At 37.3% G+C, this 26,993-nt stretch overlaps 1 protein-coding gene across 3 annotated transcripts in view; it reads left to right on the forward strand.

Moving 5' to 3' along the window:
* KCNT2 (potassium sodium-activated channel subfamily T member 2) overlaps positions 1-26,993 on the forward strand; it is a 443,182-nt gene that overhangs the window by 340,952 nt on the left and 75,237 nt on the right. For 2 of the 3 annotated variants that reach the window (XM_024976669.2, XM_059875651.1), the window contains exons 19-21: positions 1,419-1,591; positions 10,377-10,448; positions 14,104-14,238. In XM_024976669.2, coding sequence (XP_024832437.1) covers positions 1,419-1,591; positions 10,377-10,448; positions 14,104-14,238 — 380 coding nt within the window. The remainder of the gene's footprint in view (positions 1-1,418; positions 1,592-10,376; positions 10,449-14,103; positions 14,239-26,993) is intronic. The other variant, XM_024976670.2, reaches the window with a different exon arrangement.

A 26,993-nucleotide genomic window follows, 5' to 3' on the forward strand; every position in this document is an offset into this window, starting at 1 on the left:
CTTTATTTATTTGGATTAGGATTCATTGGGTTTCCAGAACCTGGTGATTTGCATGCTTCATTAATTCTAGAAAAGCCTTAGTCAATCTTTACATGAATAGTGATTCTCATCTTTTTTTCAGACATTCTGTTTAAATGTGTATTAGACATTATCAAACTGTCTTCTCACACATCTTAATTTTTTTCCATACTACTTTCTCTATTCTCCCTGTATTCTGAATAATTACTTCAACTCAATCATGCAGTTGATCCCTTCAGATGAACAGAATGTGCAATTTAAATCATTTTTTGAATGTCTGTTTTAAGTTATGATGCCTTTTAATTCCAGACTAGAGTATTTGTAATTTTTTAAACATCTACTTGAATATTTCCAATATCCTCTTGTTCTCTTCTATTTCCTTAAACATAGTAAACATGCTCATTTTTCTATTCTGAATCTAGTAACAAGGAAATCTGTAATATTTGTGAGTCTAATTCTTTTGCTTATTGATTCTGCTGACTCGAGGTACCTTGTTCCCAAAAAATGTTTTGCAATTTTTTATTCAGGAATGAAGGCAGAGAATATTCCAGAGTTGATAATGAATCCACAGAGAATCAACTAATCCCAGCCCAAATAAAAAGAAACATACGTAAAGATATAAAGGTTAAAGAGCCAGATTGCTAAAGCAGTTCTCCAGGCAGATAATTTTATTTAAAAGGATCTTGATTTAATAATGCCAAGTCCAGTAAATTCTAGCTCCCTTGGAAGTAGCAAAATAGCCTCAGGAAACACATTTTGGTAATGTGATATTATGTTGTTCTTGTTCTTGTTAGTATTAGTATTTTACTTTTGAATATTTACATCATTATCTTGCCAGCTCAGGTACACTTTTAGACAATTACAGGTTTTTTGTTTGTTTTTTAATGAAAAAATCCCTTTCAATACTTTTTGGTATTCAGTTCTTGGAATGTTGCAGGGTTACTAAATTATAATGTTACTCTATTTCTGGAAATGAAAGTCAGAGGTAGATTATTTTTACAGCTTTCGTGGATTATGATTGACAAATAAAAATTATGTATATCTGAGGTATTTAACATGATGCTTTGATATACGTATACATTGTGATGATTCTTTAATATTGATACCCAGATGTCCTCTAGCGGCAAGTTCCGCTTTGCAGCAGAATGTGTGTACACACACACCACCGCCTTTTCATTGCCCCGTATCAGGCTGCATACCTGGAAGTCACTGGTTTTGTCCATGCACACCTTCAGGCTGGAGAATTAGGCATAGAAAAGTGTAACTGTTTTCAAATTGATTAGAAAACAAAGGATTCACTAGGAAGGACTAATTGCACATTTCTTTGTCTCCTAAGTTTTTTCACCCAATTTTAGTGGAGTATAAAAATGGTATTTCTGTGTATAATTTTTCTTCTCTAGAGTTGCCAGCATAACTACTATGAGGACGCAAAAGCCTATGGATTCAAAAATAAGCTAATTATAGTTGCAGCTGAAACAGCTGGAAATGGATTGTATAATTTTATTGTTCCTCTCAGGGCTTATTATAGACCAAAGAAAGAACTTAATCCCGTAATACTGCTATTGGATAACCCGTAAGTATATCTTAAAATACACAAGCAAGACAAAAATTTGTTAATATTTTATCAAAAATAATTTAATTTAGAATTAAATTTAGAATATTTTAAATCAGAAACATTATGGCATATATGGGAGATATATTCTATGCTGTGGTACAAAACAATCATTGAGTATGATTGTGTTTCACAAATACAACTTAAAACATAACAAGAGTACTCTGAGCCTTTTGTTTAAGACTATTTTTGCAAATGGTCATCTCTCTACCAGTGGGAAACATGCCACTGAAATAATTACAGTTATTTTCCTTAAATTAATCAACTAGCCTGGAAAATCTCTGCCAAAAGTGGACAATTTTGTTGTCTTTAAAGAACCATTAATTATCAGAGAAGCATATTAATGATCCATTTTATGTCATATCATAACACATCATCATTACTTATGATTCTTTCACTGTTAAAACATATATCCTGTGACATAACATGAATAGTTTACACTTTACCGTATTCTTTTCTTTAGAAAATGTTTGATTAATAAACTCATGAAAAAAGACTACTTAAACATTTCAAGATCCTTATACAGATATAAATATACAGCACTGAATGCTGTGGTCAAATCCATTGTATGTGCTAAAATTACAACACTTCTCTCTCTGACTCAAATTAGTAGCAGATGGTCCTTAAATCAATACCATCGTTTAACATCCTCCAATTCTCCTCTTACATTCTAAAGTGATGCAAATTTTGGGATAAGCTAAATGAGGCCAACATCTAGTGCTTTGTCTCTGCTTTTAAAATTTATGAAAAGAATTTTCTCAAAACAGAGATAGCTCCCCGATATAACTTCATGACATTATTTATTCTGAATATATGAATATCAAGATTCTCATGGATGCATCTCTTTTTAGCATCAGAATGTCAGTGATAATCAACTCTAAAACTTGAGCACACTTCTAGAGGTTTCAGTTGAAGAACTTTCAGGTCTGATGATTCAATGCTTTTTTGATACCGTTTTGGCTTCCAGGGAAAGGTGATGTAAAGTTAGGGCAGGTGTAGGAAAACAAAAACTTAGACCCAATGTTAGATGAAATAAAAGTTTAATAAAGCAAATCCTAGCAGGATAAGAGTGGTTACTGGGTAGCTACGGTGATGGAGCATGGAATGATCTGACACACAGGAGATGCTCATCCACTATATGAACTCAGAAGTGTCAGATGCTGGCTTTTTTTGCTTATGGGGTAGTGTGTCCACTCCCTTAAAAATGCATGGGTATTTACAAGCTGATTGACTTAGAGCAGGTGGCTCAATAGTAAAAAATCTGCATGGTGGGTGGGGAGGATCCCCTGGAGGAGGAAATGGCAATCCACTCTAGCATTCTTGCCTGGAGAATCCCAAGGACAGAGGACCCTGCAGGGCTACAGTCCATAAGGTCATAAAGAGTCAGATATGACTAAGCATACATGCTTGTGCAACTCATGAATGACTTAGAGCATGAGTTCCCATGTCCTATGGCTTGGATTAAAGTGGGTCAACTCAGGCCTCAGAATACAGAAAAGCAGAGAGGAAGAGGCTTGAAAAAAAAAAAAAAAGAACTGTGCCTACAGCATCCCTGTGTAAAGTAATGGGTAAAACTTATTCTTTCACCTTCTTTATATTATTTCAAGGTATAATTACTGGTCCTGATGTATAAAACTCCTAATTGGGTTCTGGGACCCAAATTCAATGTGTGTGTGTGTGGGGGGGGGAGGTTTTTCCACACCTCCAATAAGCAGTTCTCAGGATTCCAGCTCAGTTCTGACACTCTCTACCCAGAAATAGCATTAGCTTCCCAGGTTGAAGTTTCAGTTCTACAAAATTTCCCCACCCCCACTTCAGAAGTCAATCACAAGCCAGGTTATCACCTTATCACTGATCAGCTGTAGACTAAAAAAGACCCTGATGCTGGGAAAGACCGGGGGCAGGAGGAGAAAGGGGTGGCAGAGGATGAGATGATTGGATAACATCACCAACTCAATGGGCATGAGTTTCAACAAACTCTGGGAGATAATGAAGGAAGGGGAGCCTGAAGTGCTGAAGTCCATGGGATCACAAATAGCTGGACACAACTCAGCTACTGAACAACAACAACAGACCGGAAGTTTCAGTGACCCCCGGAAGTTTCAGTGACCCCCGGAAGTTTCAGTGACCCCCTGCATGAACTTTGATGCTAGTTGCAAGTCAAGGTTGTTACTTGTACTTCTGACCGACTGGCTGTAACTCAGAGATTTCCACCAACACCTACTCAAGGTCAACTTATTTGGTAGAGCAGATCACAGAATTCAGATAAACATTTTACTGACTGGATTGCCAGCTTATTATAAAGGCATATAACTAGGAAAAACTGGTGGAAGAGATGCACAGGGCAAGATATAGGGAAAGAGCATCACTGTCACCAAATCTCTACCTGTTCACCAGCCTGGAAGTTCTTTGAACTGTGTCTTTTGGGGTTTTTAATAGAAGATTCATTACATAGGCGCAATTGACTAAATCATTGGTCATTGGTAATTTAATTCAATCTCTTGCCCCTACCCCTTCCTCAAAAGTCAGGAGGTAGGACTGAAGCTCCCACTCTCTATTCAGGCTGGTTTCCCTGGCAAACAGCCTCCGTCCTTAGCTGCATTCCAAATGTCACCTCATTAACATAAACCCAGTGTTCCTGGAGAGAGGCTTGTTATGAAGAGCAAGACACCCATTTCATCTTCATGTCTCTGAAGTGATTTCAGGAGGGTAAGAGACCAAATATTATTAACAGAAGATGCTTCCATGACTCTTGTCATTCAGGAAATTCCAAGGGTTTTGGGAGTTGTGAGCTAGAAAATGTGGTGAAGACCAAAGACATGTGAGGAATCTGAATGTGAATGCCAAATACACATTCCTTATAAATCACAGTACTGTACTTTGCAAAAGAGTCAATCTCACCAAATTTAGGAATGGAGTTTACTTTTGTCCTTTTCTGTATCTAGTTTCCCTAAACAATCTTGTTTCAGAATCACTAATCCCATCTTATCCCAGTGAGCAGGTGGCAGGAGTTAGGATTTCTTAATCTGTGTATCTTGTGTAGACTTTGGAATTGCCATGACTAAATCGTTCCCTTTCTGTTTGGTTTTGAATTAACAAGTTACCAAAATGCCCAATTACTGCATTATTGATTGATTTGTATGATAGAATTATAAAATCAAGACTGTTGTGTCCACAGTCTTAATTCCTGAATCTGATCAATCATCAATCAAAAAATCTGAAAATTCTGTTTCTCTTAGTTACGGGAAAGATTGTCAGTAATTCAATATAAGTATACATGTAGCTTTTATCAGAGATTATTTTACCTAAATAAGACCATAGTGATCATTTAATAAAATTAATAATCTTTATCACTACCTTTGTTCATTATAGTCATAACTGCTGAGCATTTACTATATGGCTATCAGAGATTATTTTACCTAAATAAGACCATAGTGATCATTTAATAAAATTAATAATCTTTATCACTACCTTTGTTCATTATAGTCATAACTGCTGAGCATTTACTATATGGCAGTCATCCCAGTAGATACTTAGCTTTTATTTCATGTTTTATTTCCATAAAAAATATATCCATGTCATATAGCATGGTTTATCCTCAGAAAGATGTACCAAGCAGCTTAAGATCTCAAAGCTTACAAATTACAATAATATTTAAACAAATTGGTCTGTGCAACTTGATTACACCACTGTCTCTTATTTCATAGAAAGGAGGAACAGGCCAAAGAAGTTATATGACTTTTTCCAAGGTCGATTCTAGGATTAGAACCTTCTCTGTAGTTCATAGCTCATTGTTCTTTCAACTATGTGATCTTACTTTAGTTACACGTTTTTGACATATGCAAAAATACATTGTTTATCAATTGTCAAACAAGAATATTTTAACTTTAGGTTATTTTGCATTTAAGTATTTTTCTTTGCTTTCCTAAGGACCTACAGTTTGAAATCCAAGTATTCACATGACATCTGTTAAATGATTTTAGTGGGTTTGACTATTTTTCAAAGAGTGGGGATGAAAGTGCTCTCTGTAAAATTGACCAGCATCCTGTGTATTTCCCAAAAGTGGTGTCGAACAATTTTATTTGTTGTTCTCTGTTCCTTTGATTGAGAATGAGGAAACAAGAACTAACACCAGTAAATAATGATCCAGAAAGTTTTATGCAATCCTCTTTTTTAAAAAAACAATGAAATTGTTTTTAAAGAACTTGTTTCTCTGATGTGGCTAGTATTTTTCAATCTCGCCTACAGTATTATAAAGAAATATGATGCTTTCTTCTTTAATATATTTCTGGGTTATAAGAATTTACACACTAATAATTACACACACTTCTACAATTACTAGTTAGTTTAGTGAGATTTAATGAACATGAGCATTGTTAAAAATAATGTCAATGCATGGCTACTTAGGAGATTTAGTGGAAAAACCAGTTAATTCAATATAAAAAACAGATGCCACAAATATGGAATTAAAAATGTAAATTAAATTTATGATATTCACATACATAATATGCCAAAGTAAATGTTCATAATGTTTCGAAGTAAAACGCCTTCTGCATTTCATATGCTAATCTTGTACTGGATACTGGTTCATCAGAACTGGTCTCAGTTCTGATTGGTTGACCACCTGTTCTATTCTGCTGTGGCACCATACTGATTTTAAACATTTTGATTACCGCTTCAACCTTAAAGGTCATCTAGTTATCTGATGATACCATTTCATATGAGAGATGGAAAAGTGAGTCAAAAAACTTTGGAATATATTACCCAAAGCTACGCTGATTTAAAGTACAAGATTCAGGCTTATCTTCTTAACTTTTACAGCATCTTGTTTAAAGTATCCCTTTACTAAATCAATCTTCTTTGCACATATAGGTACAAGTAGGCTCCAGTTCAGCTTATTTCAAAAGTAATAGTACACTGTCTGATATTTCAGGGTCCTTATTAAAAACATTCAAGCCTTGGACTCACACAGATCTGAAATAAGGTCTAACTGACCCTCTTGTTAGGCTCTGTGTTACCGAATTTCTGTAAGCCTCAATTTTCTCATTTGTAAAATGAGAACATTTATCTTATTTTATAATTATATAAAATAATGTATATGGAGCACTAGTAGAGTATCTGACTCATGAAAGCCAGTCCAGAAATGTAGTTTTCCTACTTATACCAGTCAACAAAAGGACACTGTCACTATTCAAACTAATGAGTGAGTTTCTGTGAAAACCCGATTAACAACAACAACAACAAAAAAAACAAGGAAATTTATTTCAAGTTGTTGAAATTAAAATACTACTTCATTTTTCAGGAAGAAATAAGCTTAAAATTGGGATTATGAAATGCTAACAAAAAAAACTGCCTCATACATTCATTTCTTGAATTTGAAATCTAAAAAATGAGTTTATTAGAGTGTTAGTTGCTCAACCTTGTTCAACTCTTTGCAGCCCAATGAACTGTAGCCCTCCAGGCTTCTCTGACCATGGGATTCTCCAGGCAAGAATACTGGAGTAGGTTGCCATTCCCTTCTCCAAGGGATCTTCCTCACACAGGAATTGAACCCAAGTCTCCTGAACTGTAGGCAGATTCTTTACCATCTGAGCCACCAGAGAAGCCCCCAAGTTTATTATAATTATTAGTTAAATGGGGATCTTCAACTTGAAAATCCATGAAGTTTCATGAAACTTTTCATTTCCTACAATTAACTGGTTAATTCATAGTTGTGTATAATCATAATTTTTGTAATGAAAGTCTTTGTAAAGATATTTAGACTCATAAATAGTCATCTTTATTAATTGAATTACAGATAAGACTGATTAATGATGTGCTGTTTTTGTTTTTTTTTTTCCTGGACTTCCCTGGTGGCTCAGCACCTGTCTACAATGCGGGAAACCTGGGATTGAGCCCTGGGTTGGGAAGATCCCCTGGAGAAGGAAATGGCAATCCACTCCAGTACTATTGCCTGGAAAATCCCATGGACAGAGGAGCCTTATAGGCTAGTCTATGGGGTCGCAAAGAGTCGGACACGACTAAGCGACTTCACTTTCATTTTTTTTTAGTATAAGCAGTTTAGTGCCATAAAGACCTTTGCCAGTTTACTTAAATGTGTCAGCATAGTACATATAAATGTATGATTGATCTATTCCTTATATTTCAGGTGTCCTTTCAAGCCACCTTTATCAGTAGAAGTAGTGGGTGGGTCTTATGATTTCACCAGTGGCTCAAGTGGTAAAGAATCTACCTGTAATGCAGGAGGTAGAGGAAATCAGAGTTCAATCACTGGGTTGGGAAGATACCTTGGAGGAGGAAATGGCAACCCATTCCAGTTTTCTTGTCTGGAAAATCCCACAGACAGAGGAGCCTGGTGGGCTACAGTCCATAGAGTCGCAAAGAGTCAGACAGGACTTAGTGACTGATCAAACATGCACATGGCATACTAGACTCCCTACATTAGATATACTTCATCAGAATTATATATTTACCAGGTTTCAAATGACTTGCCTTGCCTTGTAACATTGCTGGATTCATATAAGGATGTACCGTGCTACCATAATACAGATGTTAATTTCTAAAAATTTGAAAGATTGCTTGTGCATTGTATAATAAATGCATGCTTGTGGCAGAATGGCATGTCTGTAAGATTCACAAGTTTCCTAACAACAGGCAGTAATTTTGATGTTTCAGTACTTTGAATGATTTCTACTCAACAGAGCAACAAAATGCAAAGACCAGAATAGAAGGGTTGGCATAACATAAAGACTTACTTTGTTCCTTGTGATCCCAGTACTTCTCATCACATGGAAAACTTAAGTTGAATTATTTGGTAACATCAAGTACTGTTCCAAGTCTTTGGAAGACAGATATGTTACAGTGGACAAATGGTCAGAGAAGATAGAATAAAGAATGGAAATGATCTGGATTTTTTAAATTAGGAGATTATTTCACACAGGGTATAGCTGTGCAATTAATAACAAGGAATTATGAACATAATTCTGCTATGTAAGTTCTTGAGCTATTCATTTTATCTGACTGGAACTATGTAAGAGCAAAGAGAGATAAAATAATGACCCCCCAAATGACACAGTCAAAAGGATCTTTCAAAGCACCACAGAACCTCAGTGCTGTTCCAGTCTGTGTCACTTGAATCCTAATATCTTCTTCCATAACCACAAGGCAGGCAGGAAACATAGAAGGTCTGAAATGAGCAGTGTGAATACCCCTTCTGATTGTAAGAAGCAGCACCCAGAAAGAGAAGACCGCTACTGGAAGTATATATGATTCTATTTGTGAAACCAGCCTTCACCATGAGCTTTAAAAATATTCGTATCCTGTGATTCACTAATGGGAAAACTTCTATGCATGTTTTAGGGCAAATGATAAAACCAAATGCTAGGAAAAAAGTCACCAAAAAAAGTCCAGAGCAGTAATTTTTATAATAGCAAGATATTAGAAATAGCTTGTCACTCCAGGGATTAATAGCATAAAAGTGAAAATACCTTAGAAACTGAATAATTGAAGTTTTTTTTTTTTAATGAATTGTGGTACATTTATAATATGTAGTAATGGGACCACTTAAAATGGCTAGGAAGTCATTTTAGGAAAGATGGTGGGAATGTCATCAACAGTGAGATTCTTTGGATGTTTTCTTTTTATGATTCATGCACTAAATATTATTTTTCTTTAAAGTGAAGAGAGATGAAATTGATCAACAGGAAGAAATGAATCAGGGAGCAGACTTCTGGCTGGAATGTTCTTGGGGCTGTGCTCCGCTTTGTCTAGAAGTCCCCTTTCCTCCCCCTTTACTGGTCCATCTCCTACTCATCCTTCAACATCCAAATTAAATATTTCCTCTATACTGTCTCCCGAATGCAACCCATTCCTTATTTTTCAGCATATTCTATAACTTTGTGCTTTTACATATGTGTTCCAAAAACTCTTATTTCTTGTAGTACAAGCTAACAAGATATATATATATTTTTGCATACATCTTAGTATACCAAAATGTCTATTATGAAAAACTTTTGGATTCAGAGATGCTGCATGAATAGATGCGTGAAAGAATTGATAACTTTATAAAATGAATACAATGGATTAGGTAATTTCTAAGGAAGCTTCCAGGTTTATGAGTCTTTCCCCAAATGTGCATAAAGAGTAAAGATTTCAGTTGTAATACAATTTGCTCAGCAGTGTATATTGAGAAAATCAGTAGTGTAAAAGTTGAAATGCTTTCATTTTAATTCTGTATTTTATATATATATATTGCATGGGTACATATACTATATTTATTTACTCATATGTTGATATATTAAGGGATATGTGGTGATTCTCTGTATCTCTTAGAGAAAATTACTCTAGAGAGACACAGTAATTTAGTTTCTTATATTTTATATCATCCAAAAAATCACTAGTTTCCCATTTTACAAGACTTTCTCAGGATGAATCATTTCAAACTCATTGAAAATACTTTTTAGTAATAAACTAAGCGTATCAATTTGGTGGTTTTGTAGAATACAGCCATAATGTTTCTGATTTAGAAAGCAGAAATGCGACTTTTTTTTTAAATTAGTGTGTTGTATTATTCATAACAAGTAAAAATGACATTTTAAGTTAATGTAAAGAGAAAAGGCACTTGAGAATGAGCTTGCCAATGGCATTTAGTACTGGAAATGAGAACTGAGTCAGCTTACTTCCTTCCCTAGAAGTGCTGCCGCTGTTGTGACACTGTGTTTCATTTTGTAACCCATGTGCTACTTAGGCCAGACATGCATTTTCTGGATGCCATCTGTTGGTTTCCAATGGTTTACTACATGGTGGGCTCTATTGACAAGTAGGTGACAAAATCTTTGGCACCCTCACCAGTGTGGTGTCCTGTGCTTGTCATGTGCTGTGCCCCGGTGTTGCATGTTGAGTGTAACCTGCCACTTCAGTGTTGTGAATATGATGTATATTGCATGTAGAGCTTATGGTCTCGTGTTACACATCTTGCATTCAAACTTCCTAAGCAGTAATCTGTTGTTGAATTAAACAGATCTTGTTGCATGTCAGTCTTGTTCCATTTCTAAACCACTTCGGTTTTGTGTCTTCCACAGCAGTAAGATTTTTAACTGCTAATATTGTGCTAGAGAGAACCTAGAACTTCAACACTGTGCTGCATTGGTATCATTACCATTACTTTTGGAAAACTTTAAAATAATTTGGAATGCTCATTTTTAAGTCAAATTTTTTAATTGGAGCATTTCCTTAGTTTATTCTTAGAACATATTAGAGTCTGTAATTTCTAATAATTTGTTAATTAAAAGTCAAATGTGTGTGATGCTTCAGCTTTAAAATACAAATTCCTTTATATGCATGAACATGACACTGTAACAAGTACTAAAATTAAAAGATCATAAAACTAATATGCTTATAAAATGTGTTAATTTTCCATTCTAAAAAAAATCAGCCAGAGCATTACAAATAATATGCTGAAAGTTATCCACTGAGAACTCCTGTGTTTACATTTCGTCTTATAGATGTTAAAAAAACAAAGCTTTGTAACTTTGAGAGTGTTTATTGACTGTGGATACATTAATGGCCAAACAGATTAACACACATTTAGTCTCCATTCTACATGAATATGCCTGGGTTTCCTTGGTAGCTCAGTGGTAAAGAATCCAACTGCCAGGTTAGATCCCTGCGTCAAGAAGACCCTCTGGAGTAGGAAATGGCAACCCACTCCAGTACTCTTGCCAGGAGAATCCCATGGACAGAGGAGCCTGGCAGACTACTTTCCATGAAGTCACAAAAGAGTTGGAAACAACTTAGCAACTAAACAACTACATTAATATAATTTACATTACTGTTGTCATAATACTAACCAACTAATTAAAATATAGAGGTACTAAAACTACTATTTGAATCCACGAAAGTGAAATCAACCCATATTTTATCATTAGTAATGTTTCTTTGATGTGATATTAATAGTATTCTATTAAAATTCATTAGGACATTATATTTAAAAGATACAAAATAAACCTCTCATGCATCTTTTCTTATGTAAACTATAAAATGAATTCTCCCTTTATAAAAGTATTAATGGGGAGGAAAGGAAGAATGGAAAGGATCAAATTCCTAGGATTAGAGGTGAAAAAGGATTGACTACAAGTCACCAATTATTGAAACTGGGTAATTGGTACAGGAGATTCACTATAGTATTCTCTTCTGCTAATGTTTGAAATTTTCCTTAAACATAAATGATGAGCAAACAAAATCTATGAATGAATTAAAATGCTCTCACAAACATTCCTTTATATTTATACCTTCACATTCTGGTTCTCCTCAAAAAGAAAGTTTTAGAGAAGGGGAGAAAGAGAAGCATTGCCAATTAGAGTATCTGTAACTTTTTCAACCATATTGACTTTTTTCTTGTGCTGCCATCTGGTGGCCAAACTGTGTAAAGCATTCATGCTTAATTAAAAACAGTCTTTGTAGATAAGATGGTGGGAAGAAATTGTGATACACACAGAATTATAAAAAGAAAGTGGTAGTCTACCAAAAAGATAAAGAATAAAATACAATTCTAAATGAATACAAATAAGCTAAAGTTAAAACATGAAGAATAGTTTTTATGTGATTCAGAAATGCCACTCTAAATTTGTATAGATCCTATAAATTTCTTTAGATTTAAATTCATATTCAATGATAATTACTAAAATCATTTGCCAATGTTATGTGTAAATTGCAACAGCCAGTATTTTCAGTATGGCATTAACTGATATGTACAGGTTTGGCTAGCAAGTAACTGTTTAGTACAAATATTCTCATAGTGACTTTTTTTGTCAAGTCTCAACTTCCTTGATTTATTGACGATGAAATATTCATTTTTATTACAACTTCTGGGTATCATTTTTTGATCAAGGTTACCTTCTATTAATTAACTTTTCCTTTTCCTATATAGACAATTTGTTTAATGGGGGAAATAAAGATCATAAGAGCTGAAATATGAAAAAGTGAATTAACACTATAATAATAGTGCGTGAAGTCATAAGATTTGGCATCTTATTTATGGTCCCCAAGGGATCATATTTGCTTTCCAACTTCTTCTTTCCTTTAAAAAGTATTTTAATAGATGTAAGAATAATTATAAATTTCCTAGATAAAAAGAATACCCTAGCAAAGCATTCCTGGAAATTTAAACTTGGTCATCATATTGATTAGATGTTATGGACCTGGCCCCTCTCACCATAGGAAATTTATTTGGGATAACATTCTGTTTCCACAGTTTTAGCCATAAAATCCCTGCTATAGAACACTGTGCCTGATTCAAGCAAAATATTTTTTTCTGGACTATTCCTGGGGATCTTGGACTCAAAGCTTTGGTAATACTCTCTCGCCATTTAACAGAGTAAGAAATCTTGCCTCTTGCCTTCCTGTAACAGGAAAATAATCCCCTCTAATGTGAGAGAGCTAATTCAAGGGATCATGCAGTTTGAGACAATCTTTAGCAGAATTAACTGTTCCTTTTAAGAATCTAAAAGGAGCTACTGCTCTTTGAGTTTTACACTTTTTACATTAGAAAATGGAGAAATCAGTTAGCCCAATTTTTCTTATTTGTCTTCAGTCAACTCTGAACCTAGAATACCCTTGCATTCACTCAAATATAATCTCCCTTCTCCAATTCAGTCCTATTTTTGAAATTTGTGTGAAGCAGAGGCAATGAAAAATGGTTTTCTTGATTCAGCTTTTGCTATAACATTGTTTTTAAATTCAATGCTAGGTAAATTTTTTATCACTGATAGGGGAGATGACTGACTCTATCTATGGTAACTCATAGGAACTTGTGTCTTAGTTTAGCAATTGTTTCCTGCAACCAACAAATTTAATTCATTTAATCACTTGCTCAAAAAGTGTCTAAAAGGTAGGCTTGAAAGCAAATGATATTTATATGTTTTACATGTTTTTGGCTGTGTAGAACCAATCTATAAAACATAGCTTCACACAGATAAATAGACATTTAAAAATAAATATCTCTAATAAATATATTTCCTTGTTAGGCTTGATCATCTAAATTAATATATGTTCATTTTTATTCTTACCAGAAGTGCTTCAGAGATTAAAAAAAATGCAAATGCCATTTTTGAAATAATATGCTAACTGTAAAAACAAAGGTCTAACATGCTCTCATTCTGTTTGATTGCAAAATTGGTGTTTTCAGGCTTTATTTATAAAATTCATAAATATTATTAAAGAAAGATCCTTAATGCATATGCTTTGAAATTATTGAGATCTAATGAAGCATATAGAACCCCCAAAGGCAATTTATTTCGTATCTCTGGAGAATATTGTATTAATTCCCATAACATCTATCAGTGTCCACTCTGTGCAAGCCACCTATAACAGTAACCTCTATGCATAAGCGTGGGGAGCGGGTAGATGAGTTTCAGCATCATCCTAACACTGAGATTTACTGAAAGTTCACTTTTCTCTGTTGATTTTTATCAAAGCCTCGATGATTTACTCAGGTGTGGAGTGACTTTTGCTGCCAACATGGTGGTCGTGGACAAAGAAAGCACCATGAGCGCCGAGGAAGACTACATGGCGGACGCCAAAACCATCGTCAACGTGCAGACCCTGTTCAGGTAAACGTCTGGACAGCCCGCCCCTTCCGCAGACTTACTGCTAACCACCTGTGAAACGCCCGACTGTCTCTAAGGAATGCAGGTGGGATGCAAACTGAAGCTATGTTTATCCATTCGATCATAAAACAGATAGGATTTAGGACCTAATGTGTGACTGGTCCTATGTGAAACGTACTTTTTAACACAAGGTCAGCAATTCTTTTAAAAATAAAAAGAATAGTACATCTGTTTTCTTATATAGTTCAACTAACAGATTCTAAAAATTGTGTTCAGTAGCAGTCGTGATTTTTTTTTTTCATGTTGTGCATGTTCTGATTTTGCTTTTATGCCTAGCAGTGGCCAAAGGTATTCATTTGCATACTGAGTAACCAGGAATAAAAGATTTCAAGGCTCATTCACCCATGTCAGGAGCTAAGTCATAAGCTTATCCTCGCTGTTTTCCTGCCTTTTGTTAATTCAGCCCACCCAGATAGGAATTCCTGTTATGGAAATCTTTGGGTAAGAATGAGCAGTAGTGCCCAGATAAAAGTTCATGCTGTGAGCAAAATCAAAAGCTCTAATAGGGACTTTCTTGGCAGTCTAGTGGTTAAGGCTTCACCTTCCAATGCAGGGGGTGTGGGTTCAATCTCTGTATTATAGCAAATTCAATAAAGACTTTTTAAATGATTCATTAAAAAAAAGAAGAAGAAAAAAAAAAAAAAAAAACAGTCAATTTACCTCTAAAAAGAGTCACCAGTAAATTGAGACATCTGCATCACTTGGAATGATTCTTTTTAAAATCATTTAACATTTAAATATCTAAAAGATCATTATTTCAGTTTTATGAGCTTTGCAGAAGTCTAAAGGAAGTATCTGAGCTACCAAATTAAGAAAATAAGTAAAACAATCTGAACTTGATTTTTTTCTCTCCTCCCTTCATACCTTCATATTATAGCAGAACATCTATTGAGGGTAGTTATCTGTTTACAGTTTGAGGTCAGAATTCAGGAGAGTGGAGATTTGTGTCTCACTTAAGTTGGCTATATATTACATGATCTTAGGTAAATTACTTTCCTTCTCTAAATCTTGAAGTCTTAACCATAAGGTTGTTGGAGTTATAACAACATATACCTGCCTGGTCATTTTCAGGTTCCCAATAAATGTTGTGCTCACCTGTGTCCAACTCTTTGTGACTGCTTGGACTGTAGCCCACTGGGCTCCTCTGTCCTTGGAATTTTCCAGGCAAGAATACTGGAGTGGGTTGTCCTTTCCTTTTCCAGGGATTTCTCGATCCAGGGATCAAAACTGTATCTCTTGCATTTCCTGCATTGGCAGGCATACCACTGTGCCATCTGGGAAGCCCCAGTCAACATTGTGCATGCTACACTAAGTCGTTTCACTCATGTCTGACTCTTTGTAACCTTTTGGACTGTAGCCTTCCAGGCTCCTCTGTCCATAGGGATTCTCCAGGCAAGAATACTGGAGTGGGTTGCCATGCCCTCCTCCAGTGGATTTTACCCCAATGAATATTAGCTACTGTAATTATTAACCATATGATTATCACCCCCCTGGGGCAGAGTGGAAAAGCTGTGGACCTTGGAACAATATAACAACAAACTAAGTTCCTAGAGAAAATTACTAAATGTGACTTTGAGTGTATTTCTTAACCTCACTGAAATTCAGTTCCCTCATCTATAAAATGCATGTGGAGAATAATTCAGTCTTCTTGCAGTATCAGTGTGAAGACAGGAAATCAGGTATATAAAGATACAGAGTACATCATGAGAAATGCTGGGCTGGAAGAAGCACAAGCTGGAATCAAGATTGCCAGGAGAAATATCAATAACCTCAGATATGCAGATGACACCACCCTTATGGCAGAAAGGGAAGAGGAACTAAAAAGCCTCTTGATGAAAGTGAAAGAGGAGAGTGAAAAAATTGGCTTAAAGCTCAACATTCAGAAAACTAAGATCATGGCATCTGGTCCCATCGCTTCACGGGAAATAGATGGGGAAACAGTGGAAACAGTGTCAGACTTTATTTTGGGGAGCTCCAAAATCACTGCAGATGGTGATTGCAGCCATGAAATTAAAAGATGCTTATTCCTTGCAAGGAAAGTTATGACCAACCTCGATAGCATATTAAAAAGCAGAGACATTACTTTGCCAACAAAGGTCCGTCTAGTCAAGGCTATGGTTTTTCCAGTTGTCATGTATGGATGTGACAGTTGGACTGTGAAGAAAGCTGAGCACTGAAGAATTGATGCTTTTGAACTGTGGTGTTGGAGAAGACTCTTAAGAGTCCCTTGGACTGCAAGGAGATCCAACCAGTCCATTCTAAAGGAGATCAGTCCTGGGTGTTCTTTGGAAGGAATGATGCTACAGCTGAAACTCCAGTACTTTGGCCACCTCATGCGAAGAGTTGACTCATTGGAAAAGACTCTGATGCTGGGAGGGATTGGGGGCAGGAGGAGAAGGGGATAACAGAGGATGAGATGGCTGGATGACATCACCGACTCGATGGACATGAGTTTGAGTGAACTCCGGGAGTTAGTGATGGACAGGGAGGCCTGGCGTGCTGCAATTCATGGGGTTGCAAAGAGTCGGACACGACTGAGCAACTGAACTGAACTGAACTGAAAGAATCTCTCCAGCACCTGCAAAATCTACTATGAACTTGCCTAGAACTTACTCCTGTTCAGAAGGAGTAATACATTATCTGAAGTCACTGTAATGGGTTGGATCATTTAGAATATAGCTCACTAGTCATTGAGCTATGTAAGTAGTACATTTAAAAGTAGCATAACACATGGTTAAAATATGACATATTATATATAAGCACTTTTTTTCTCTCTAGAGAATGAAAAAGGAAATACAAGGTAGAAAATTAATACAGAAGGATGAGATTTATAGTCAATGAATAAAGTCAACTCATAGTGTTTTATTCCATGCTTGGCAAAAGCTAATTATAGTTTTAGCAGCAGAGGGTCCTGGGTCTTTAATTAAGCATACCATTTTAATTTTCAACTTACTGTGAGTTTATTTGTATTATAGTGAAATTTCTATTGATTTGATATATGCTCTGAATGAATTATTTTTATGTTAAGAGAATAATAAATCCCCATTTTACTGAGAGATGCAAAGTCTCAAATTAATCATTTAAAATGAACCAGAATACCTAAGGGCAGATACACATGTGTTTGCTGATGGTGGCAAGCCTGCCTGCCCTGAGTACCTGGTGGAGGAGGACCACCTCTTAAAAGGATGGATGGAGAGCAGATGTGTGCCTTTGGACCTTTTTGCTATTAAAAGTTACTTATCTTCTGCAAGATATTTTAGAAATTATGCAATTTGTATAGTGCAAAAACACATCTAGAGTAAATAGTTTCAAACAGAAATTTGAGAAGCACTATTAGGTACCCAGACTCTGCTCTTCTCTTTCCTCTCTTCACAAAGGCATTATTATTTATCTAAGTACAAAACAATATTTTTCAGGGAAAAAAAATATTTTAGACCAATAGATATAGAAAAAAAAATTATGGTTACCAAAGGGGACAAGGGGAGGAGGGATAAATTAGGGGATTGGGATTAACATATACACACCACTATACATGGGGGGCTTCCCCAGTGGCTCAGCAGTAGTGAATCCACTTGCCAATGCAGAAGACATGGGAGACTCAGGTTCAATCCTGGGTCAGGAAGATCCCCTGGAGGAGGGAATGGCAAGCCACTCCAGTATTCTTTCCTGAAGAATTCCATGGGCAGGGTAGCCTCACGGGCTGCAGTCCATGGGGTCACAAAGAGTCAAACACAACTGAGCATGCACGCAAGGCAACTACTATATATAAAATAAACAACCTATAAGGGAGAAGAACTTGAAAAACAATAGGCATATATGTATGTATAACTGAATCACTGTCTGGTACACCTGAAATGAATGCAACGTTGTAAACCACCTATAATTTTTACAAAATACGGTAATACTTAAATAAACGTTAAAGAAATCTAGGAGACTTTTTGATGGAGTAATTCATCAGTTAATTAGGCATGCTAAACTAGGCTAGTCTTACATAATAAAAGAACCAGAATCAGTATGTCTCTATGGTATATATAATACCATTTATGTAGATAAATAACCAGAATTATAGACTCGGTGGTTTCATTTTATTGGTCAGTCAGTCATCACCCTTGAGGTCACTCTTCCACACTTCTTGAAGGTTTCAGTTCCTGATTCACTGTGACTCTTGCCAGCCCTGCTTCTACCATAATTCTTGATGATTTCAAAAATCCTAGGCAGATGGTCCTTTGGATATCTGCCCTTAGTCACCCATTCTCATGTGATTGGAAAATCAATAGTTTCCACTCCATACTCCGAGTTGCATTCAACTCTCTGAGCACTACTACTTATTTTCTATGTCATTGCTTCTCACATCCCCATCTCTGAACCGTCCTTTTTCACTGGAATCTACTGTCCACTGATCCTACTGTCCTTAGTCACCTGAGGGCTCATCTTCCTTCCTTACCCCAATTCAGTTCCCAGATCAATCATGATAAACAGCCCTGTGCTGATCCTCTAAACAATCACTGATGATCTACTGCAAGCTAACACTAGTCTCAACTCTGCTCCCCTTTTCTCTCTTCCTCCTACTCCCAGTTTTCTGACCTTTCCTGTTTTCTATCCACCACTTTGCATGAAATTTCCTATAGGAAGATGACAAATTGCAGAGGGAGGATCCCAATTACTCTTATAGTAAGCATCAAGCTCCCAGAAGTCCAGTCAGTGTGTGGATTGAAGACTATTAGGATAGTATTAGCAGATATTAGGATAAAAGCCTAGGGCCCCATCTTCAAGGGAACTAGATTCTTACACACCGAGTTTGCAGGAGGGAATAATGTTAAAAATGAATTTGTTGTTGTTGTTCAGTCTCTAAGTGGTGTCTTGCTCTTTGCAACCCGTGGTCTGCAGCATGCCAGGTTTGTCTGTCCTCCACTATCTCCAGGAATTTGCTCAGATTCATGTCCATTGAGTCGGTGATGCTATCTAACCACCTCATCCTCTGCTGTCTCTTTCTCTTCTTGCCCTCAGTCTTTCACAGGATCAGGGTCTTTTCCAATGAGTCGACTGTTTGTATCAAGTGTCCAAAGTATTGGAGCTTCAGCTTCAATATGAGTCCTTCCAATGAATATTCATGGTCTATTTCCTATAGGATTGACTGGTTTGATCTCTTGCTGTCCAAGGGACTCACAAGAGCCTCCTCCAGCACCACAATTTGAAAGTATCAATTCTTTGGCACTCAGCCTTCTTGATGGTCCAACTCTCACATCCTTAAGTGACTACGGGAAAAACCATAAAAGTTATTAAAGAAGACAATTTAGTACAATTTGATACAAACAAACATTAACACTTCACAAAGTGTGCAATCTCCATTCCCAAGAGTCCAGAGAACTGCAAAATGGGATGCTGTGCTGTGCTTAGTCCTGACTCTTTGCAACCCCATGGATTGTAGCCCACCAGGCTCCTCTGTCCATGGGATTCTTCAGGCAAGAATACTGGAGTGGGTCACTATTTCCTACTTCAGGGGATCTTCCTGACCCAGGGATTGAACCAACATCTCCTTCATCTCCTGCATTGCAGGCAAATTCTTTACCTGCTGAGCCATGGGGTGGGAGGAAAGAAGCTTTTAAAGCTTAAAGAATAAGAAACAAAGAAGAGAAACAAATAGAGAATGAATAAAGAAGTAAGTACCAAGCCGAGTTGGCTTGGCATTTGCGGACTGGCTGACTGGATGTAATCTATTTCTGGTTGAGTGGGACATTTACAGGGACAGGAATATGATCTAAGTTTTGGTTTGCAGATATGGCACCAGGACAGGAGCCATTCCATCTTGGACCTAGAGTTTATTTTAACAATAATATCTCTAAAATATTTCAGCCAGTCCTCTAAAATATTTCAACCATTATTCATTTCCTCAAAGAAGAGCCAGTTCTAATCAGTTTATTAGTGAGGCGCACAGTGTCGACAGAAATATAGCTAATAGAACCATCTCAACTCTAGGATATACACTCTCTGATGGGGAAAAAAAAAACCTGAGGCACCCTGGGTGGTGAAACTAAATGCTAGCTGCAACTGAAGTTTATCTTAAACCTGACTCTGAACCTATCACCCTGTTTATGCTGAAGTATTTTAACATGAGAGATAGCCTAAGAGTCATTCAGCTGATATTGATGGAGTTTGGGATTTAAATTGGAAGAGTTCCAAAGTCTAACATGAACTTCACTTGAATCTGGGTAGTCTGAATGCACCCAAACTCTTGCATCGTCCTGCCAAGCAAGGCTGTTGAAAGGACTAAGTGAGATGATTTCTGAGAAGTACATAATAGGCAGATAGTAATAGGCCGTTTCTACATATTAATAGAATGTGTCTTTTAACACAAGAATGTGTCTTTTAAGCAAACTTGAATTGCTGTTTCTAAAATACTGTGGCCACCAAAATGTGTAAGCAGACATCATGGTGAGTTTATTAATTAGAAAATTGGGGCAAGAATTTAGATGCATTATTTCCTTGGCTTATTTATTTCTAGGAGACAATCAAATCTTGTGATCTCCTTAGTATCTGGATGTTTTAGATGAATAAAATTACCGTATGCTGTTACTTTATACAGGGTGATGCTACATTTTATGTTAGCATTTCTGTGTAGCAGTTTGAGCCATGCCATTTTAACTTGATTATTTTGGCATTCCGTTTGGATGGGAGGCCTTTTGAGTTTTATATTTTTTGCTTTTAAAACTGTGAAGGAATATGTTAGAAAAATCTTCAATCTGTGCTTATATTAGAGATAAAAACAGGATAGAATTCAAGTCTGAAGTGAAAGTTAAGAGTGCTCTAGCTCACAACTTACTAATATATGACCAGTCTGGAATAAGGTTGAATTTGTTATTCAGAAGCTCAGATTGATCACTTGAGCTCCTACCCGCCCAGCTTATGAGGACACTCAGCTTTACTGACCAGGGCTCTCTTCTCCCTGGTTTGTCTGAGGACCCTCCAGAGTTAGTCCCCAGAGACCAAAGGCAAACAAGAGAGTCTCCTTACTTGATTGGCAGTGTTTGTGTGTGTGAGTGGGAAGCAGAAGAGGATTTTGGGGGTTTGGGGGGATTTGGGGAGAATTCCTTTCCACCTGGAGTTGTATCTGAAACATAGCTTTGTGACTGAACACTGGACAACACAGCTTAATGTATCTTCATCCAGTGTGACGGTTACCTGTTTGCTGTCTGGGCCCCAAAATACCCACCCAGGAAGTGATTTGTCTTTAGCATACAAAGTTTAGAGTGAAATACCCAGAGTGTAAACACTCAAACACTTAGGGAGAACCCCTAAGTACTGGGATGGCTGAACCAAGAGGAACCTCCACACTCAGCCATGCTTTGTGCCAGCATGCAATGTCTCTGCAGAAGCGGGTCCTTACCCGGATGCATGCCTCTCTTCTGGGGAGTTTCCTCTGTGGGCTCCTAGTTGCTCCATAGAGCAGCAAACTTCCTGTGGATGACCTCTAGCCCAGAGGTTGCCAGATCCCCTCCCCTGCTTTGCTCAGAAGAGACTATTGGAGTCCCTAGCAGCTGGCCTGCCTGCTCCCCTAAGGGCCATTTCAGAGCACAGAAGACAGTACCAGATCTTTATCATGGTGTTGTTGTTATTTAGTTGCTCGGTCATTTTCCAACTCTTTTGCAACTCTTGGACTGCAGCCTGCCAGGCTCCTCTGTCCATGAGATTTCCCAGGCAACAGTTCTGGAGTGGGTTGCCATTTCCTTCTAAAGGGATCTTCCCAGCCCGGGAATTGAACTCATGTCTCCTGTGTCTCTTGCATTGACCTGAGCCACCCCAGAGAAGCCCCCTTTATCAACTCTTCCACCTGCCTAAGCACCCATCCTTAAACATCTCAGAGAAGCACTCAGGTGAGTCTCCCAGGCACAAAGATTCCTTAAAATTTTTTCAAATTGAAAGAAAAGCTGGTCCTCACTTTCAAATTTAAATTTATCTTGCTGAGGTTTTACCTAACGAAACACTCTGTACATTTGGGAAATGCTGAACGTTTTCACACTTTTATGAACAAGTGTTAGTACCTAAATTCAACTTAGGCACATCAAAATGTGCCTTGAATAAAAACAACCATTTCCAACACCAAAGACATTTTGAAGTGGCAAGTTTTGCTCCACTTTACAAAAAAAAAATTAAGCAAGTCGTTTAAAGATATAGCTAGAAGGATCGTTAGTGAAACGTTGTTGCTGAACGAAAAGACACTGGGATTCCTGGCCTCTGGAGGAGAAGAATTCAATCCAGGGCCAGAGACAAGGCTTGATTGCTCAGAGCTTTTGTGTAATCAAGTTTTATTAAAGTATAAGGGAGATAGAGAAAGCTTCTGACATAGGCATCAGAAGGGGGCAGAAAGAGTGCCCCCCTGCTAGTCTTCAGCTGGATGTTATATAGTCACTAGCAGTCTGTTAATGAAAGAAAGGAATGTCTTAAAACTCAGAATGGCACCAGGCCCCTCACCCATAAGATGCATTTTGGGATAATTTTGGCACCAAATGGTTCATCCTGGGCCATAAAATGATTAACTTGAATCTTGTAGAAGGACAGATTACCATACAAATAGTTTCATTTACATAGATTATGGGAACAATATCTGAGTATAACATACCGGTTTGTCAAGTAGATTCTGAGCCATGAGGCAACCGACAGGAAGACAGAGTTTGAGGTAAATGCATATTACATTAGCATATCTTAAGACAAACATTTCCATAAGAAAAATGCATTGGTTATCTCAAGGTTTGAGAATAGTTAACTTCAGGTGAAACCAGGTGTCATTATGGCAACACAGTATTTTAAGAGAAACCTCCTTTTAAATTTGTATAGAGAAGGGAAAATATCAGCTAGTTTGTTTCCTCCTGCCCTTTAAGAGAGATAAAAATGTCTGACACTTGCAAGCTATTTCCTCCGTTTGGAGACCCCTGGCTTCCTGCCTATTACCCTCTCATTAGTTTGGCAACTAAAGAAAATAGAAGAATCTATGTGATCTAGTCCACTGGGTGAAGGAATGCCTCCCTGAGGAATTGGTACTCAGTGTTTAACTAGAAGGGCATCCCAGGAGGCACAGTGGCAAAGAATCCGCCTTCAATGCAGGAGACGCAGGTTCCATTCCTGGGTCAGAAAGATCCCCGCCGGGAGGGAATGACAACCCACTCCAGTATTCTTGTCTGAGAAATCCCATGGACAGAGGAGCCTGGTGAGCTACAATCCATGGGGTCACAAAGAGTCAGACGCAGCTGAGTAACAGCACACACGCACTTTTACTAGAAAGAGGTTGAGTGGGTGTAGAGATGAGCAGCCTGGTGGGCTGCCGTCTATGGGGTCGCACAGAGTCGGACAAGACTGAAGCGACTTAGCAGCAGCAGCAGAGATGAGCAGAGAATTCCACAAGAGGGCAGCAAATACCAAGGCTCTGGGAACTAAACAGCACTTGGAGCAGAGCCAGGGGAAAGTCCAACTTAGGCTGCATGGAAATCAGAAGCCAGACTACTCATGGCTTTGAAGAGCAGTTTAATGAGCTGCGCTTTATTTTAGGAATAACAGGAATTGAAAGATACAGGATTTAAAATATTTTTTTGCCAATTAATTTTGCTGTATAGTAGAGCAGTTCAGTTCAGTTCAGTCGCTCAATCGTGTCCGACTCTTTGCGACTGTATAGTAGAAACTGTATAGTAGAAACTAACACCAAATTGTAAAGCAAAGTTAAAATTAATTAAAAATAAATAAATAAAATATTATTTTAGCTTCAAGGTAAAGAGTGGTTTGAGGATAAGTGAGAGCAATTGAGAGCCAGCCAGTTAGAAGACGTTTGAATGACAGGAGGAAAAACATCATGTTAAGAGTAAAAATAAAAAGGGAATATTATTTCTAGCTTGGTACTAGTAATTATAGTCTTACTGAAGAAATGACACCCATAGGCACTTGGGAAATGATGTAATTCAAGAATACTGATACCGAATATGTATCAATGCAAGAGTAATTCCTTTATATAGTGCAAAAACATTTTAATATTTTCTTTGGTTTACATGGGTTAAAATTTTCTTTTTAGGAGATATCTGATGTTTACTATATGGTCATTTAACAACGACCTCAGACTCAGATCTAAATTGTTTTAAAATTGTTTGTGAAAAATTAAAATATTTTCGTATTTGTTTTAGTGCCAATATTTAGTTAGAGTCTAAAACTGGTGTCTCATGCATTTAAGTGTGTCTATATACCTTACATTAATATATACCCCTTGTGATTTAAAACATCAATCCCAGCCACCACAGATCAAATTGAACAGAGTGACACACTAGCTTAGTAATATTTTATTAAATATTATAAATATTTTCCAGATTTTTATGTTCTTATGTTTGATTGTCTTGCTTTAATATATAATGCAGCTAGTCTCAGAGTTCTCCCAGTTTGTGAAATAAAGTGTATAGTATGATTTTCATCTTTATGTTGGTTAGCATACCTGAGCATTTCAGAATTATTTATTAAATGAATTAATTCATGCAGGTAACTAGTCCATAGATATTTTACACAATTACATTTACATCACTGAGTAAATTTAAATAGCCACATCAAAATATGCCTTGAATAAAAAATAACTTCAAATGCCACAGGCATTTTGGGGTAGCAAGTTTTCTTCCACTATACAAAGAAAGTATTAAACAAGTCATTTTATTTTATTTTTTTTAATTTTATTTTATTTTTAAACTTTACATAATTGTATTAGTTTTGCCAAATATCAAAATGAATCCGCCACAGGTAAAATGTAACTAGAGTATTAACTAGAGAAGTAATTGTAGAACATTTTTAGATAAAACAAAGTACATTAGTTTCAGTTATTATGTTGCTTTATGGTGATCCTCGGAGAAGGCAATCGCACCCCACTCCAGTATTCTTGCCTGGAAAATCCCATGGATGGAGGAGCCCGGTGGGCTACAGTCCATGGGGTCGCTAAGAGTCAGACATGACTGAGCGACTTTACTTTCATGCATTGGAGAAAGGAAATGGCAACCCATTCCAGTGTTCTTGCCTTGAGAATCCCAGGGACAGGGGAGCCTGCTGGGCTGCCGTCTATGGGGTCGCACAGAGTCGGACACAACTGAAGCAACTTAGCAGCAGCATGGTGATCCTAGTACCTAGGAAAAAGAGAATTGTTGTTGTTCAGCTGCTAAGCCATATCCAACTTTTGCAACCCCATGAACTCAGCACACCAGGCTTCCCTGTCCTTCACTATCTCACAGAGTTTATTCAAACTCATGTCCATTGAGTTGGTGACTCTATCCAGCAATCTCAGCCTCTGTCACTCCCTTCTCTTCCTGATCTTAATCTTTCCCAGCATCATGGTCTTTTCCACTGAGTTGGCTGTTTTTCGTATCAGGTGGCCAAAGGATTGGAGCTTCAGTTTCAGTATCAGTCCTTCCAGTGAATATTCAGGGTGAATTTCTTTTAGAATTGACTGGTTGGATCTCCTTTCAGTCCAAGGGATTCTCAAGAGCCTTCTCCAACAGCACAGTTCAAAAGCATCAGTTCTTCATTGCTCAGCTTTCTTTATAGCCCAACTCTCACATCCATACTGGAAAAACCATAGCTTTGACTAGACGGACCTTTGTTGGCAAAGTAATGTCTCTGGTTTTTAATATGCTGTTTAGGTTGGTCATAAGTTTTCTTCCAAGGAGTAAGTGTCTTTTACTTTCATGGCTGCAGTCACCATCTGCGGTGATTTTGGAGCCCCCCAGAAATAAAATCTGTCACTGTTTCCATTGTTTCCCCATCTATTTTCCATGAAGTAATGGGACTGGATGCCATGATCTTCATTTTCTGAATGTTGAGTTTTAAGCCAAATTTTTCACTCTCCTCTTTCTCTGGATAGAAGCTAAATAAGTAAGGTGGCAATATACAACCTTGATATACCCCTTTCCCAATTTGAAGCAGTCTGCTGTTTCATGTCTGGTTCTAACTGTTGTTTCTTGACCTGCTTACAGGTTTCTCAGAGGCAGGTCAGGTGGTCTGGTATTTCCATCTCTTAAAGAATTTTCCACTGTTTGTTGTGACCCACACAGTGGCTCAGATGTTAAAGAATCCACCTGCAGTTCGGGAGACCTGGGTTTGATCCATAGATTGGGAAGATCCCTTGGAGAAGGGAACAGCTAACCACTCAGTATTCTTGCCTGGAGAATTCCATGGAAGAGGAGCCTAGTGGACTACAGTCTAATTGTTCCAAAGAGTTGACATGACTGAGCCACTTACATGTAGGACTTCTTTATAGCTTAGATAGTAAAGAATCTGTCTGGAATGCAGGAGACCCTGGTTCTATCCCTGGGTTGGGAAAATTCACTAAAGAAGGGAATACAACCCACTCTAGTATTCTTGCCTGGAGAATCCCATGACAGAGGAGGCTAATGGGCTACAGTCCGCAGGGTGGCAAAGAATCAGACATGATTGGATGACTAACACTATGCTTCTACACACAGTCAAAGGCTTTAGCGTAGTCAGTAAAGCAAAAGTAGATGTTTTTCTGGAATTCCCTTGCTTTCTCTATGATGCAACAAATGTTTGCAATTTGATCTGGTTCCTCTCTCTCTTCTAAATCCAGCTTGTACATCTGGAATTTCTCGGTTCACGTTCTGCTGAAACCAAGCTTTAATTATTTTGAGCATTACCTTGCTACCATGTGAAATGAGTGCAGTTGTATGGTG

The sequence above is a fragment of the Bos taurus genome, chromosome 16, assembly GCF_002263795.3.
Source record: "Bos taurus isolate L1 Dominette 01449 registration number 42190680 breed Hereford chromosome 16, ARS-UCD2.0, whole genome shotgun sequence".
Taxonomy (NCBI): domain Eukaryota; kingdom Metazoa; phylum Chordata; class Mammalia; order Artiodactyla; family Bovidae; genus Bos; species Bos taurus.